This window comes from Cololabis saira, chromosome 6, assembly GCF_033807715.1.
Source record: "Cololabis saira isolate AMF1-May2022 chromosome 6, fColSai1.1, whole genome shotgun sequence".
Classification (NCBI taxonomy): domain Eukaryota; kingdom Metazoa; phylum Chordata; class Actinopteri; order Beloniformes; family Belonidae; genus Cololabis; species Cololabis saira.
This window is the reverse complement of record NC_084592.1, coordinates 45,772,341-45,788,242: the sequence shown is the minus strand read 5'-3', so window position 1 is coordinate 45,788,242 and position 15,902 is coordinate 45,772,341. Positions and strand designations below refer to the sequence as shown.

General features: G+C 38.7%; 1 protein-coding gene across 1 annotated transcript in view; it reads right to left on the bottom strand.

The window, feature by feature from the left end:
* Window positions 1–15,902, bottom strand: part of tbc1d4 (TBC1 domain family, member 4) — a 72,039-nt gene that overhangs the window by 42,141 nt on the left and 13,996 nt on the right. The window contains exons 2-7 of the mRNA XM_061724210.1: window positions 13,367–13,495; window positions 12,347–12,593; window positions 7,743–7,987; window positions 5,242–5,331; window positions 3,480–3,584; window positions 2,546–2,678 (exon numbers count right to left, since the gene is read on the bottom strand). Coding sequence (XP_061580194.1) covers window positions 2,546–2,678; window positions 3,480–3,584; window positions 5,242–5,331; window positions 7,743–7,987; window positions 12,347–12,593; window positions 13,367–13,495 — 949 coding nt within the window. The remainder of the gene's footprint in view (window positions 1–2,545; window positions 2,679–3,479; window positions 3,585–5,241; window positions 5,332–7,742; window positions 7,988–12,346; window positions 12,594–13,366; window positions 13,496–15,902) is intronic.

Sequence of the window (15,902 nt, the reverse complement as noted above, 5' to 3'; positions counted from 1 at the left end):
TTTTAACTAGAAATAAGACAAATATTCTTGTTAAGGTTTTGAGTTTTTGCAGTGCATCATGTGACACCTTCACATTTACAAACGGAGCCAGGAGGTTTTACTTTTGGGCAGCAGAAGCAACAACGACGTGTTAATGTGTTAATAGTTTACTAGAGGCTTTTTTTAAACATTTCAACTCCGACAGGTTTATTTTCCTGCAGTTGAAGCTTTAAAGAGCTTCTTTTAGTCGCCGTGTTGCGTGTAAACTCCTTCACCCGCTGTAGAACCCTCTCCGACCCAGATGCCTCCCCAAATCTGCCAGTGGAACAAGATTTATCTTCTTATTACAAGCAAAAAAAATCTTGTTCCACTGGCAGATTTTTCTACTTATTTTAAGTGAAAATTTACTTGAAACAGGTGAAAAATCTTGTTTTTTCCAGTGATGAGTCTTTTTTAAGTGTAATGAGATTTTTCTCATCACTGGAAAAAAAAAACAATTTTCACCTGTTTCAAGTAGATTTTCACTTGAAATAAGTAGAAAAATCTGCCAGTGGAACAAGATTTATCTTCTTATTACAAGCAAAAAAAATCTTGTTCCACTGGCAGATTTTTCTACTTATTTTAAGTGAAAATTTACTTGAAACAGGTGAAAAATCTTGTTTTTTCCAGTGATGAGTCTTTTTTTAAGTGTAATGAGATTTTTTTTGACTAAAAATGAGACATTTTAACTAGAAATAAGACATATATTCTTGCTAAGATTTTGAGTTTTTGCAGTGAAGATTTTCTATATCAGTCAGTGGAGTTAAACTATGGAACAGAATGGATTCAGAATTAAAACAATGTCCAAACATTAACCAGTTTAAAAACAAATATAAAAACATGATTTTCACAAGGTACAAAGAGGTACAAGGGGTTTAGGCTTTAGGGGCCTGATATAACACTATTGGGTGATGGGTATATTTGTTTATATTTATGTACAGAAATGGGCAGCTAATTATATGTGTATGTATGCATTTGTATGTATATATATCAACCTGATCTCACAAAAATCCGTGAAATGCCCACGACCTCTCACCACTATTTTCCGTGGTATATACACGGAAAATGGTATAATTCCGTGTGAGCACCACGGATATTGTACCATGCAAAGTCAATGGGATCCGTTGTCGTGATATATACACGGATTATGACATTATTATTATTTATATATTATTCTTTGTTATAGTGGCTAAATTATGAGTTTTTGTCGCGCAAGGTACTGTTTGTTACTGTCAGTTTGTAAAAGCATGTTTTTAACGCTGTTTTAGCAGTGTTTTATTGAGGTTTTAATGGGAGCACCACGGATATAGTTTTATGCAAAGTCAATGGGATCCGTCACCCGATTTGACTGCTGTCAAACCATTGAATGAAGGACAAAACGATAACAATCATCAAAACACAAAAGTGTGAATTATCAAGGACACTTTTGTGTTTAGAAATGTTAAAGATATTAAAAGAAAACCATAACACAATGAGGAAAATACTGTGGTGAACAAGTCGTGCCCAGAGTGTGTCTCGAACCCCAGTCTCCCAGACCACAGTCAACTGCACTAACCAGTCGGCCAAATGCTGATGTGTTGCCCAGGCGGGCAAGGCCTTATCTTATCTGTGGTCGTTACACTATGTTCCAAAAAGTATTGTTTTTAATGGACAAGATCCGGCATTTTACGTTGAATTCTATTGTTCAGGTTTTAAAATTCTAGCTAAATACATAAAAAAGGGAGGTGAGGTGTGAGCTTCATAACAAAACTTCTGTGCCTACTGAGCATTAATAACATGGGGTTAGCCATAGAAAGGGGCGATAACAGCCTCCTGCGCCTACTAGTAGGTAGAGTAGGGCCCTACTGGCCCATATCTATGGGATGATTGTTATTGTTTTGTCCTTCATTCAATGGTATGACAGCAGTCAAATCGTGTGACGGTTTCCATTGACTTTGCATAGTACTATATCCGTGGTGCTCCCATTAAAACCTCAATAAAACAGCGTTAAAAACATGCTTTTACAAGCTGACAGTAACAAACAGTACCTTGCGTGACAAAAACTCATAATTTAGCCACTATAACAAAGAATAATATATAAATAATAATGATGTCATAATCCGTGTATATATCACGATAACGGATCCCATTGACTTTGCTCGGTACAATATCCGTGGTGCTCACACGGAATTATACCATTTTCCGTGTATATAACACGAAAAATAGTGGTGAGAGGTCGTGGGCATTTCACAGATTTTTGTGAGATCAGGTTGATATATATATATATATATATATATATATATATATATATATATATATATATATATATATATATATATATATATCCTATATAAATACAGGTGAAATGATTAGTGAATGGGGGTAGGACTAAATAAGTTTACACTTCTTCCTACTCCTTTTTTGCACATGAAAACTAAGTTATCAAGTGCTAAAGGATGAAATTCTTTGTTTTGTTGTTTTGTTTTCTTAAACTTCTCTTGAATAAATCAAATCAAATCAAAAAAAGAAAGCGGTGCACCGGTCGTACCCTCGATCCTCTCGCAGAGCTTGTGCAGGCCGTGCATGGGGCAGAGCTCACACAGCTGGATCTGAGTCTGGCTGCTCTGCAGGGCGGCCGCCGTGCTGAAGGCCTGCTTGAGAGTCAGCATCACCTCCTCCACCTGAAAACAGAAGATACATGAGCATCACCTCCTCCACCTGAAACAGACCCACACGGAGACAAGCCAGTCGCCTTTCTGCTTCGGTTCAGGCTCAATGGCCACGGTTACATGATGTTTTTTAATTCAGAATTAATTATTCTGGATTAAATAATTCCGAATTAAACTATTTTCCTTTGAGTTTACATGGAAATAGTAATTCTGAATTGAGGTTTACATGGAAAACACGTTTGTTGGGCTTTAGGAGCGGGGGTGGGGTGGCAAAGAGAGTCACCGTGGACTCATTATCTAGCAAGAAGGTCTAATTAAAATAAATTAAATAAATAAGAAGCAAGAAGGTCTAATTATTCAGCCGTACAAAGTGGTGTCCTGGACGTCACTTCTATGCAAGCAATTCTGCACCATAATTCAAATTAAAATGGATTAGCAGAAATTCTTTTTTATTTTCAGAATAAAGCTGCGTTTTTTTGACTCATAAATAAAATCAATAATAACTTTTCCAAACTGCATTTTCATTTTTTTCTTCTTCACCACTGCTCATTCTGTGACTTAATTAAAATGAAAAAGGACATTGGCCACATGTTTTTTTAATTTGGAATTAATTATTACGAATTAAATAATTCCAAATTAAACTATTTTCCTTCGGAATTAAGTTTAATTCAGAATGGCCATTTTCATTCAGAATTACATGGTCATTTTTACTCATTTTAAATCAGATTTAATTTTAATTCTGAATTAAAGAGGAATTAAACTTCCCATGTAAACGCACTCATTTTCACATTTCACATGATTCATGCAACTCACCAGGGACTCGCTGGCGCACTGGAAGACGTAGCACACGTACTGACTGGGTCCCGGTTCTGACGGGTCCCGGCAGATGAAGCCGAAGTGGTCGATCTGCTTGACACCCTGGGAAGTCAGAAACAAGATAAACATGCAGGAGAGACGGTGACATCACGTCTTCAGCCCTCATGCACTAATCAATAGCTGGATCTTTGTCTGTCTAACAGAATCTGACAGGACGAGTACGTTACAAGCGTCTACATCACTAAAGGAGATCAAATGTCCAAGTGTGCTGTAAAGGCTTGTAAAGCTGCATTAGATGCTGCAGAATGTATATGTTGTATATGTTACCACTTGGGTCCATCATTCGGCATCATAATATTCAATATCATTCTTATGCTGATGACACACAAATATATGTATCTGTTACTTACAATCATTCAGTGCATAACAGATATCAAGTATTGGATGGCAACAAACTTTTTACAGCTGAATGAGGGAAAAACAGAGATTCTTTTAGTTGGTCCAACAGCTCTGAGGAAACAAATTCTCCCTTTATTAACTCCTCTGTCAGTAAAACCTTGTCAAAAACTTGGGTGTTATTTTAGATGCTGATCTTAACTTCCAGAAACACATAAATAATGTCTCAAGGACTGCCTTCTATCATCTCAGAAATATATCTAAAGTAAGATGCTTTCTGTCACAATCAGACAGAAAAGTTGGTTCATGCTTTTATCTCCAGTAAATTAGATTATTTACACCTTTTGCAGGATTAACAAAGTGTTACATAAACTCCAGCTTATTCAAAATGCTGCAGCCAGAATTCGAACCAAAACCAGGAGGTATGAACACATCACTCCTGTTTTATCCTCTCTTCACTGGCTCCCTGTTAAACAACGAGTAGAGTTTAAAGTACTTCTTATTGTCTTTAAATCTATGAATGTTATTGTAACCCTGTAATTTTGTTTGTTTATGTATTCGAGCACATTGAGTCCATGCTCGTCGTGTGAAATGTGATATATAAATACATTTGCCTTGACTCGTATCCCCTTGTTTTAACCAGCTGTTCTTGTTGTTTTAACCCAGGTCTTATGCTCTTATGGTTTTAAGTTGTTCTCATGCTTGTTTTAGCAGGTCTTGCTTTCTACACCTACTTTTAGGATTTTATGTTATACTTTTAAACTCTTTTAATGTGTATTTTAACTTCATAGCCTATCTTATCCTGCTTTCTTTTAGCTTTTAGCTCCAGTATTATTACGTTTTATGTTTTATAGCAGGGGTCGGCAACCCAAAATGTAGAAAGAGCCATAAAAAATGAAAAATGAAAAGTCTTGTATCAGCCTTAGAATGAAAGCAACACATGCTGCATGTTTCTATATTAGTTATAACTGGGGGAAGATTTTTTCATTATGCACTTCGAGAAAAAAGTCGAAATGTTGAGAAAAAAGTCAAAATGTCGAGAAAAAAGTCAAAATGTCGAGAAAAAAGTCGAAATGTCAAGATTAATGTTGAAGTACAATCTCGAGAAAAAAGCCGAAATGTCGAGAAAAAGGTCAAAATTTGGAGAAAAAAGTTGAGAAAAAAGTCAAAATTTGGAGAAAAAAGTCGAAGTCACTAGGGCAGTGCTAAAGATCGGCATGCGACTCTAGATCCGCGGGTTGCCGAGCCCTTATGTTAAGCGTTTTGTGTCACATTTTTTATTTGCATGAAAAACGCTATACAAATAAAGATTGATTTGTTTCGACGTGTCTGGTTCTGTAGGTTCATCGTCGGGTCTTCCAACCTGGCAGCAGGAAGAGATGTCTTTGAAGTTCCTCTCCAGAACCACGGTTTTACTGTCCGGACTGATGAGGTTTACTTCAAAACGTCCAACCTGCAGAGCACAAAACACAGATTCACACACATGTGGATCAATAAAGACTGAAAAACAATAAATTCACACGTTTATAGATTAAATATAGACATTTAAACGAGCAGCCTCTCATTATCCAGCTCTTTCACAGATACGTATATAAAACAGGTCAACGAGTCTGCAGCATCGATTTTTCCCATAATTGACGTCAGCGGAAGCGTCGTATTGATCAGCTGCTCCAGTTTTTATAACTGGCCTCATGAGGAAAACCAGGAAGTGGGTGTGTGAACGGCAGCCGGAGCACGACGACGTCCTTGTGTCTGGCAGAGAGCACACAGCAGGGACTGAAGCTGGATGCAGTTGGATGTAGTTGGATGCAGTTGGATGCAACGTTTAAACAACGAGCCACTATTTCGTTTTCTTCAGTTCTTCAAAACAAACGAAGACAAACTCATCTACATACATATTTATATTCAAGTAAACTAAAATAATAATATATTCCTTCAATTTAGCACAAATGTTAGCGACACTCTAACCATCCCACCAGAAACCACACGTAGTACAAATGTGATTAATTATAAATGAATTGAATTAAAAATATATACTTCATACTCAACGGGCAACTGCGTTGCACTATAAATAATCAATATGAATAATTAAATACATCAAATGGAAGGTTTGGAGGTTAGCTGAGAGTCAGGCGTGCTGGATATAAATAGATCGTGGAGTTGGCCTGTTGCCTAGCAACCAATGATGCAGCAACGGCAGAAAACAAGGTAACTCAGGGACTCGGATTCCCAGCTAACGGTTCAACATCCGGTGCAGCTGAGATGCTCCTTCACAGTAACAATTACCCCATTACCCCCTAACTTTTTCTCAATTTTCAGTTAGGTTCAGAGGTTCCTCTTTATTGGAACATCTTACCACTCAATATTAGAGAATGCTCGAGCACAAATAATTTCAAAAAACAAATCACAACATTTTTGCTAACCCAGTTTAGCAAAGCTTAACCACTCATTTCCAGAACTTCTCTGCACATCCTCATCAGATTCCTGTTTTTCTAGTAATTTAGCTTATTGTCCTTAGTTGTCCTATGTTTTACATATCTTTATTGTTTGTTTCATTATAGGAGGAACCATCGCCAAGCCTTTATGGGTTTTTTTGGTTCCTCCTGCACATTTTTTCTGTTACATTGTATTTCTTTTTTGTTGTTTCCTTTTCTTTGGCGGTTGTTTATTTTTTATGTGCAAATTAAAAAAAAACAAAAAAAAACAACCCTGGATTAGAGTGGCAGTGTGAATCTAACCCTGGATTCACACTGAAAGCGTCACGGGCACCATAGGCTTCCGGCTGCCGTTCATTTACTATGAAAGCGCTGCGAGAGGCGTGGGAGGCATCAGGAGCAGCCCGTCCAGAGCGTCAATTTGAAGTTGAAAAATCTCAACTTTATTCAAATGAGCAGCAGCGACGCCGAGGCAGCGTCCAATCACAGACCGGGATTCCCGAAGCGAGAAGCCTCAATGCAGATGTGGACCTGTATCAGAACTGTATCAGAACTGTATCAGAACTGTATCATAACTGTACCAGCCGTCTGATAACATCAAGGACACTGGCTGAGGAGCAGCTCTGGGGCAAAGTTCACAGACTTACCGCTCACACACACACTTGCTGATAAACACACCTCCCTCATTTCAACGCCTTCCCCGGCTCCAGCCTCCTCTTATCAGCCCCCCAACACAGTGTCGAGGTTGGAGCCGCGGTCCTCACTTGGATGAACTGTGCAAGGACTGAAGATGTGCAGCTATTTATAGATATGTGTAGATCAGGGGTCGGCAACCCAAAATGTTTTAGATCCATATTGGACCAAAAACACAAAAAACTAATATGTCTGGAGCCGCAAAACATGAAAAGTCTTGTATAAGGTTTAGAATGAAGAAACACATGCTGCATGTTTCTATATTAGTTATAACTGGGGGAAGATTTTTTTTTTCATTATGCACTTGAGAAAAAAGTCGAAATGTCGAGAAAAAAGTCAAAATTTCGAGAAAAAAAAGTCAAAATATCGAGATTAAAAAGGAAAGGAAAAAGGAAGAAAAAAAGAGAGAAAAAAGGAAAAAAAGAAAAAAAGAAGAAAAAAAGGAAAAAAAAGGTCAAACATTTGAAAAAGCTCCAGGAGCCACTAGGGCATCGCTAAAGAGCCACATGCGGGTTGCCGACCCCTGGTGTAGACTATATACATTTTGTTCACTCCAGTTCTGCAGCGCAGCTTGAAGCCCCGCCCACTAAGGCCCCGCCCCTGCAGGCGTCGACAGACTTCAGTGTGAATCCACCAAGCAGCGCGATGCAGGCGTCAGGAGATTTTTGACTCTTTCAGTGTGAATGCAGTGTGAACCCACAAACCCCGCCCCCCCACCGGTCCCGTCCCCGCCCACCTGGAACAGCATGGTGCGGTTCTTGTCCGAGTCCGACGGCTGGACGTGGTTGGGGGCGCTGGAGTGGCGTCGGCGCGTGGGTCCCATCACGGCGGCCTCGCCGGGCTTCCTCTGCAGACTTCCTGCCATGCTGCTGCAGCGCGTCCGGAACTCCTGCGGCTCCTCGAACCCGGAGTCCTCCAGGATGCATTCTGGGAAAGCTCCTCGCAGGCTGCTCTGGCTGGCGCTGCTGGACAGACCCGGACCTGCAGGACAAACAGACATGCAGTCACTCCCAGGTCCCACTAAACCCGGACCCGGACCTGGACACAAACAGACGCTGCAGTCTAGGGTCGCCATCTTTCAGAAGTAGAAATAAGAGATGCCCCGACTTGAGCAGTGCAGGCGCCAAAAAAAAGGGGACATCCCCAAAACTTCTAAACTGCATAGAAATGTATCTATTTTATATGAAAAAACTAAATGCTTTGATTTAAAGTTTAAAGTGCTTTAATAGCATTGAACTTGCACGACTGTACAGACAGACAACCTTAATAGCAACTGAAATATCCTCCTATGCTACTGTACGTCCACATCAGCCCAGATGTATAATATAGATACAGGTGAAGAATATGGTGTAAAAGTTAACTTATTTCAATAATTCAACTTAAAAGGTGAAACTAATACATTTCATAGTCTCATTACATGCAAAGCTGAGATGTGTTAAACCTTTATTTGTTATAATTTTGATGATTGAATTGTTTATTGATTTCATAATATAGAGATTTTTTTTATTTGGGGTTTTTATAAACTGTGAGCCATAATCACCAAAATTATAACAAATAAAGGCTTGAAATATCTCACTTTGAATGTAGTGGGAAATAATATATTTGTTTCACCTTTAGTTGAATTTACTACGAATGAAGTTTTGCAATATATTTAATTTTTTTCTCGAAATTTTGACTTTTTTCTCGAAATTGTACTTCAACATTAATTTCGACATTTCGACTTTTTTCTCGACATTTCGACTTTTTTCCAAATGTCAAGAATAATCTTGACATTTCAACATTATTCTCAACATTTCGACTTTTTTCTCGACATTTCGGCTTTTCTCTCAAAGTGCATAAAGAAAAAAATTCTTCCTCCTCTAAAATATTATTTTTATTTTTCTCCTGCTTTTCTCCTGCTTTTCTCCTGCTTTTCTCCTGCTTGGCTCTTCCGTACTTCTCTCTTTCATTTTTTAACTTGATATGGAACACAAGCCACAGACCAGCAGCACATCTATCATCTCCTCCAGGTTCTACATCTTTAGTGATGTTGTCTTCTTCCTTTAGATACACAATCAAATACGTCACAGCAGCTTCTCCAACCTCCTACTTCTCATCTGTGTTGTGCTAGTTACTGAAAAATAGTAACTAGTTACCGTTACTAGTTACTTCATTAAAAAAGTAACTCCGTTACTTAGACCAAAAAGTAATGTGTTACTATGAAAAGTAACTTTTTAGTTACTGTACTTTAAATAAAAACATTATTTTAAATGCTCCCATTAATGCCCTCTTTATTTCAGCAGGTACTGTATGGATTTACATTGTGCATCGTGTTCTGCATTCTAAACAGTCTCCCCGCTTCTTCACTTCCTGTGTCAATAACGTCGGTTGCTTAGCAACAAGCTGAGAACGGCCAATGAGCTTCAGCAGCAGCTCAAGAACGGGACTCTTTGATGAATCGTTCATTACAGTCTCAGATATAATCCATGGTGGCATGTCGGTTTATAAGAATCTTTTTACCCAGAAGAAAAAAGAGCGACAACAACGACCCATAACTATTTTCTTCTCTTGAAAAAACACGCCTGCACCGCGGCTTTAGGAGAAAAAGACGCTACAGGGTCGGGATGCAGCAGCATCAGAAGAGCAGTGGAATACGTGCGAGGCGGGGCTGATCTCCGTAATTTGAAGCCTTTTATAATAATTATGAAAATAATTTCACTTATTACGGGTTCTTTTTGGAACGTAACCCCCTGTGACAAACCAGGGATTACTGTAATGACAAATATCTCCACGTTGCAAAACTCTCCTTGCTCTTTTGGCTCACGACCGTCATGTTTTTGAATGAACACACACTACGTTTCCTCTGGTCTCCGCGTGTGGTGGAAAAACAGCTTCACTGTCGCCAGGAAAACTGAGTAACGCACCGTTTGGTAACAGTAATCGCGTTACTGAATTTAAAAAGTAATGCGTTAGAATATTAGTTACCACAAAACTAACGGCGTTACTGTAACTCGTTACTAAATAACGCGTTAGTCCCAACACTGCTTCTCATCTGGGTGTCTAGAAACAAACGAGGACGAGACGAGTCGAGCTGAGTAGGTACTAGTGGAAAAGCTCCATAAACCTGGACCTGGACACAAACAGACCCTCCAGTCAGTCCCAGGTACCGATGTTGTTTCAGGGGGTTTTTCTCCTGCTCTGGAACGAATCTGAGCACATAAACCCCGGAGAAACAACCGCCCGACTGTTACAGCCTTCGTCAGGGAACGTTAGCAGAGACGCTGGGGAAACTAGAGATGCTGTTTTTCTTCTGCTGTTTTCTGTCCATCATCTCTTGTGAAAGATCCTGGTGTTGGTTTGTCTGGTGCATCAGAAGAAAACCAGTGAATAGAATCAAAGTTAATACAAGCTTTTATATCATGCACAAGGTTTTCCAGCCAGAGGTTTTTCACTTTTCTCCAACCACAAAGGCAGGAGAGAAATGCACCAGTGGACATATTTATACTAAAAAAGGAGGTGATCTTTGTACATAAACCCCTGCCAAACATATCAGACCTTCAGTGTCCCTGTTTATTTCTTCCTACTTGAAATGTCAACACAGATAAAGATGAGACGAATCAGTGTTAAAATATCTGTTTCTCTTCACTGTCTTCACCTAACGAAGAGTAAATATCTGAACTATTTTAACAGCCTAGTCATAAAACAGGAGTTGAACCTGTAACTAAAGAAAACAGCTGAACTATAACTGAACTCCTGAAAAGGAGGTGACCCTGAAAATAAAGAAAAACCACCAGTGTAGAATCTTATAGAACAATTTCATAAAATCCTAACACTTCCTTTCACTTAAAGTTTAAGTCTTAAACTTTCGTTCAGCCAGAAAAACCTAATTATTTATCAAGAAGGTCTAATTATTCAGCCGTACGAAGGGTGTCCTGTACGTAAATTCTATGGATTTATTTATTTATTGAGGTATTAGTTAGGTATTTAGTGAGGATGTGTGTGAAAATGACCAGATGTGGGTTTCTAACCACGACTGTGTGAGTTTTTCTATGTTAAATGTTGATTTTATCATGTAAAACACTTACTTGTACGTGTTACTCGTGTATGAAAAGTGCTATAAATATACAAATATATAAAGTGCTATAATTCTTGCCATTGACCAGGTCTTTGTAGATTTTGACCGTATAGAAACGTAATTCTCCTCAGTTGTGTGAAATAAGACCTGGAAACAGGCATTGTGGCGTAGAATTGTCAAATTCACCGTACGAATTGTTACAGATTACTTTTGTAATACTGTATTTGACCCGGTCTTTGTACGTTTTGACCGTATAGAAACGCAATTCTTGCGATTTTAAGAATGAGATGAACCTCCTGGACTCTACTGCCCTTACTTTTTAACAACTTGTGCTTTTTATTATTTTACCGCTTTTCTTATCGTTTTATTTCACTTTATTTGTTATTTACTGTTTAATTGTGTCTTGCCGCTTTTAATGTTGATGCAAAGCACTTTTAATTACCTTGTGTTGAATTGTGCTACACAAATAAACTTGCTGGAAGCAATTCTGCACCATAATTCAAATTAAAAAGGATGAGCAAAAATGCTTTTTTATTTTTTCAGAATAAAGCTGCATTTTTGACTCATAAATAAAATCAATAATAACTTATGCAAATTGTGCTTTAATTTTCTTCTTCACCACTTCTCATTCTGTGACTTAATTAAAATGAAAAAGAAAACGACAATAAAAAATTTAATTTTGAAAAAATTCTCTTGAAATTTTTATTTATTTATTTACGAAATTCAATTTGAAACGCCAAAATAAAAGAAAATAAAAAAGCATTTTTGCCAATTCGATTTTAATTTGAATTATGGTGAATTGACACTTTGTGTTAAGTGTACTGCTTCTGCACAAAGTGAATTTCACCATTAATGGAGAAATAAAGGATAATCTTATATTATCTCTTATTTTAATTGCTTCCAGACACTCCAGCCTACTTTTGCACTAAACTATTTTGAGCCTTGAGTAAAAAGCAGCAGGTTTTTTTTAAAGATTTTTTGGGGCTCTAGTGGCCCTTTATTGGAGATGCAGACTGGAAAGGGGTAGAGAGAGAGAACGGGGAAGACACGCAGCAAAGGTGCGCGGGCTGGATTCGAACCCGCGACCGCTGCAGGAGGAGGACTGTAGCCTCAGTATATGAGCCGCTGCTTAACCCACTGCGCCACCGAGCGGCCCGAAAGCAGCAGGTTTTTTGATGAATACGTGTGAAGAACATAAAACTATAATTTATCAGTTTCAAATGCTGCTGTTTATTTATGTGTCATCAGATTCATCTGTATGTTTAACCAGCTTTAATGACCCTCACCTCCGTTGTTCCCGTCCTCCCCTCCGTTGCCCTCGGCGCCGCCGTCTCCCCGGTGCAGAGCAGCGGAGAGCGGGTCTCCCTCGGCCCCCAGCAGGAACTCCACGGGGGGGGTTTCCGTCGGGGGAATCTCCGTCGACCGCTGCCCGTTCAGCAGCCGCAGGCGCTTACGCTCGATCTCGTGCTGCCGGAACTTGTCCACGCAGTCGTCAATCAGGGTGGAGGCGGCTTTCTTATGACCCACCGTCACCTGCAGCACAGGAATCCCAGAGACGGTAAATTAAAGATTTAACTTGGTAAAAACATACAGTTCTGATCAGGGCAAGAATTGATTCCGATTCTTAAGATTCAGAATCGATTATCAAGATTTGAATCGATTTGATTCCGATATTGATAACACTTTCGGATGTTAATGAATTAATTTAAATATTGAACCTGCACGTCTACTGTTAAAGGTATTTGCTTAATCTTCAGCTGCTCACAGGTCACTCATGTTGTAAAAATGTTGTACCGCTCGAAATAAAAATGAACTGAACAGTGATTATCTGTGATTTGTGTTAGTGTTGTTAGAACTGCTTTTTGAGCTGTTGCATGAATTATATGACTGTAGTTCTGCAACATATTAATACTAGTATTATATTGAGATTCAACAGCAAGTATTGCAGCTAATGATGCTGTAAGGACCAATCAGCTCCCAGAATGCTGATAGAACTGAAACAGAAACATCGTGTGGCAGAATTATAGGCCGGATGAAAATCGGTTTTAGTTTTTACCATTTATGAGAATTTGGTTTTTAGCATTTTATGCAAATGTAACCCCAAGACAGTATATAAAGCAAATAAATATAGACAATTTATGCAATTATAACTGAAAACTTAATACCAAAAGTTGTAATGTAATGATGAAAAAAAAAATTGATCTTTAGACATATTAATTGATTTTTAGGAATTAATATGAGAATGGATTTAGAACCGGAATCTATCTTTTCAACACAGGCCTAGATTTGACAGAATTGGCGTCTACCTTGCCGCAGTAAAGAACTTCAAACTTCTGTGAGTTGTAAAAGGCCTCGTCTGCTTCCTGTTTGGGCCGGGAATCCTCCTTCAGGGCGGATTTGGACATCTGACGGATGCTGCTGATGACTTCTGGGACCTGGAGGAACAGAGGAGGAGAGAGGAGAAGAGAGGGGCGATGGACTCGTTATCTAGCTACAAGGTCTGATTAAATTAAAAAGAAAATAAAAAAGCAAGAAGGTCTAATTATTCAGCCGCGTGTCCTGTACGTATGCAAGCAATTCTGCACCAAAATTCAAATTAAAATGACTTAGCAAAAATGCTTTTTTATTTTCAGAATAAAGCTGCATTTTTGGACTCGTAAATAAAATCAATAACTTATGCAAACTTTCATTTTTCTTCTTCACCTGCCCATTCTTTGACTTAATTAAAATGAAAAACACATTAAAGATTTAATTTTGAAAAATTCTCTTGCAAAAAAATTTAACGAAATTCCATTTGAAACGCCAAAATAAAAGAAAATAAAAAAGCATTTCTGCTAATCCATTTTAATTTGAATTATGGTGCAGAATTGCTAAGAGAAGAGACGAACATCGCAGCACAAACACGCATTGCTCAGGTCAAAGCTTGGAGACGTCTGCACCTTAACAATCAATGAAGTTGTACATCATAAAAAACTAAACGAAGACTTAATTAAAGCACGGACAATAAAAATAACCCAACCCCAAGAACTTATTTTGATTCATAGAGATAATCTTTTTCAATTCCTTGAGGTGTTGATGTATGGAAGAGTATCAGGGCCGTGCAGGAGAAAAAGTATTTGAGAGGGGAAGATTTTTTTTTATTGTGCACTTCGAGAAAAACGACGAAATGTCGAGAAAAAAGTTGAAATGTCGAGATTAATGTTGAAATACAATTTCAAGAATAAAGTCGAAATTTCCTTTTTTCCTTTTTTCTCAACATTTCAACTTTATTCACGAAATTTTGACTTTTTTCTCGACATTTCAACTTTTTTCTCGAAGTGCATAATGAAAAAAAAATATTCCTCCTCTACTCTAAAATATTTTTATTTTTCTCCTGCCTGGCCCTAATACTCTTCCGTATTAATGAAATATCTGTGTCTCGTTGCATCTCTTTATTATTTTATTTCATCTTTTTGCAGTCGTTCTGTTCACGGTAGTTTGGGAGGAGGAGACTCGGCTTCACTCCATCCTTCCTCTCTTTGGGACATTTGGACGACAGCGCTGCTCTCTGGGACTGTGATGTCACAGCGTCCTGCAGAGTCTCTGCAGTGTCCTTCACCAGCTCTTAAAAAACATACTTTCAGCCCAAAACAACGATTTTGGCCAGGTCTAGTCTAAATAACAAGTGATCTTAATGTTAAAAACAGCAAAAGCCTGAACAGTCGGGAGTGAAAGAGCTGCAGGCCTGAACCCAAACCAACGGTGACAGAACTGAGAAGGAGGTTCTCTCTCTTTAGCTCAGACGGTTGAACAGACACGAAGAGGAAGGTGCTTTTACAGGATTCACTCTCTCCTCTTGAATATTTTAGTTGCTGCCATGACGCCTCTGCAGCTCTGTGGTTTTATTTATTGTTGGTGCTGATGAAATGGACCGTCAGTGAAGACAAATCTCCCAACGGGACAAATAGAATGAATCTAATCTAATCTAATCTGGTCCACCTGCCTGCATTTGGATCCTCGTGGAACTAAAACATCCCAACATTTAGCAACATGCAGAACTGGTGTGATCCACGTTTTAAAAGGCTCCTGCAAATATCAGAGCTGAGGTTTCTCTTTAAGAAGAGGAAGACACCAATAAGGGGTGTAAAGAGAGATATAACCAGAGGTGCAACCAGAGAACCAGAGGTGCAACTAGAGATATAACCAGAGATATAACCAGAGGTGCAACCAAAGTCAATAGAGGGTCTACATTGACGTCACTTCCCCCAAAACATCAGCAAAAATGTCTGCAACTAGTGGAGAAGACGGGATAACAACCGATTCTGGGCTTAAATTAGCGTCAGTTGGACTTGACAGTGACCCGTACAGTTACCAAGAACCAGTGGTCCATGGACATTAATATTCGGTACAGTTACCAAGAACCAGTGGTCCATGGACATTAATATTTGGTACAGTTACCAAGAACCAGTGGTCCATGGACATTAATATTTGGTACAGTTACCAAGAACCAGTGATCCATGGACATTAATATTTGGTACAGTTACCAAGAACCAGTGGACCATGGACATTAATATTTGGTACAGTTACCAAGAACCAGTGGACCATGGACATTAATATTTGGTACAGTTACCAAGAACCAGTGGTCCATGGACATTAATATTTGGTACAGTTACCAAGAACCAGTGGTCCATGGACATTAATATTTGGTACAGTTACCAAGAACCAGTGGTCCATGGACATTAATATTTGGTACAGTTACCAAGAACCAGTGGTCCATGGACATTAATATTTGGCCACAAATCCAGTTTCCTGATATTTATATGAACTTAATTTCTACGCCGGGGAAATACACGAAGCAAAGCT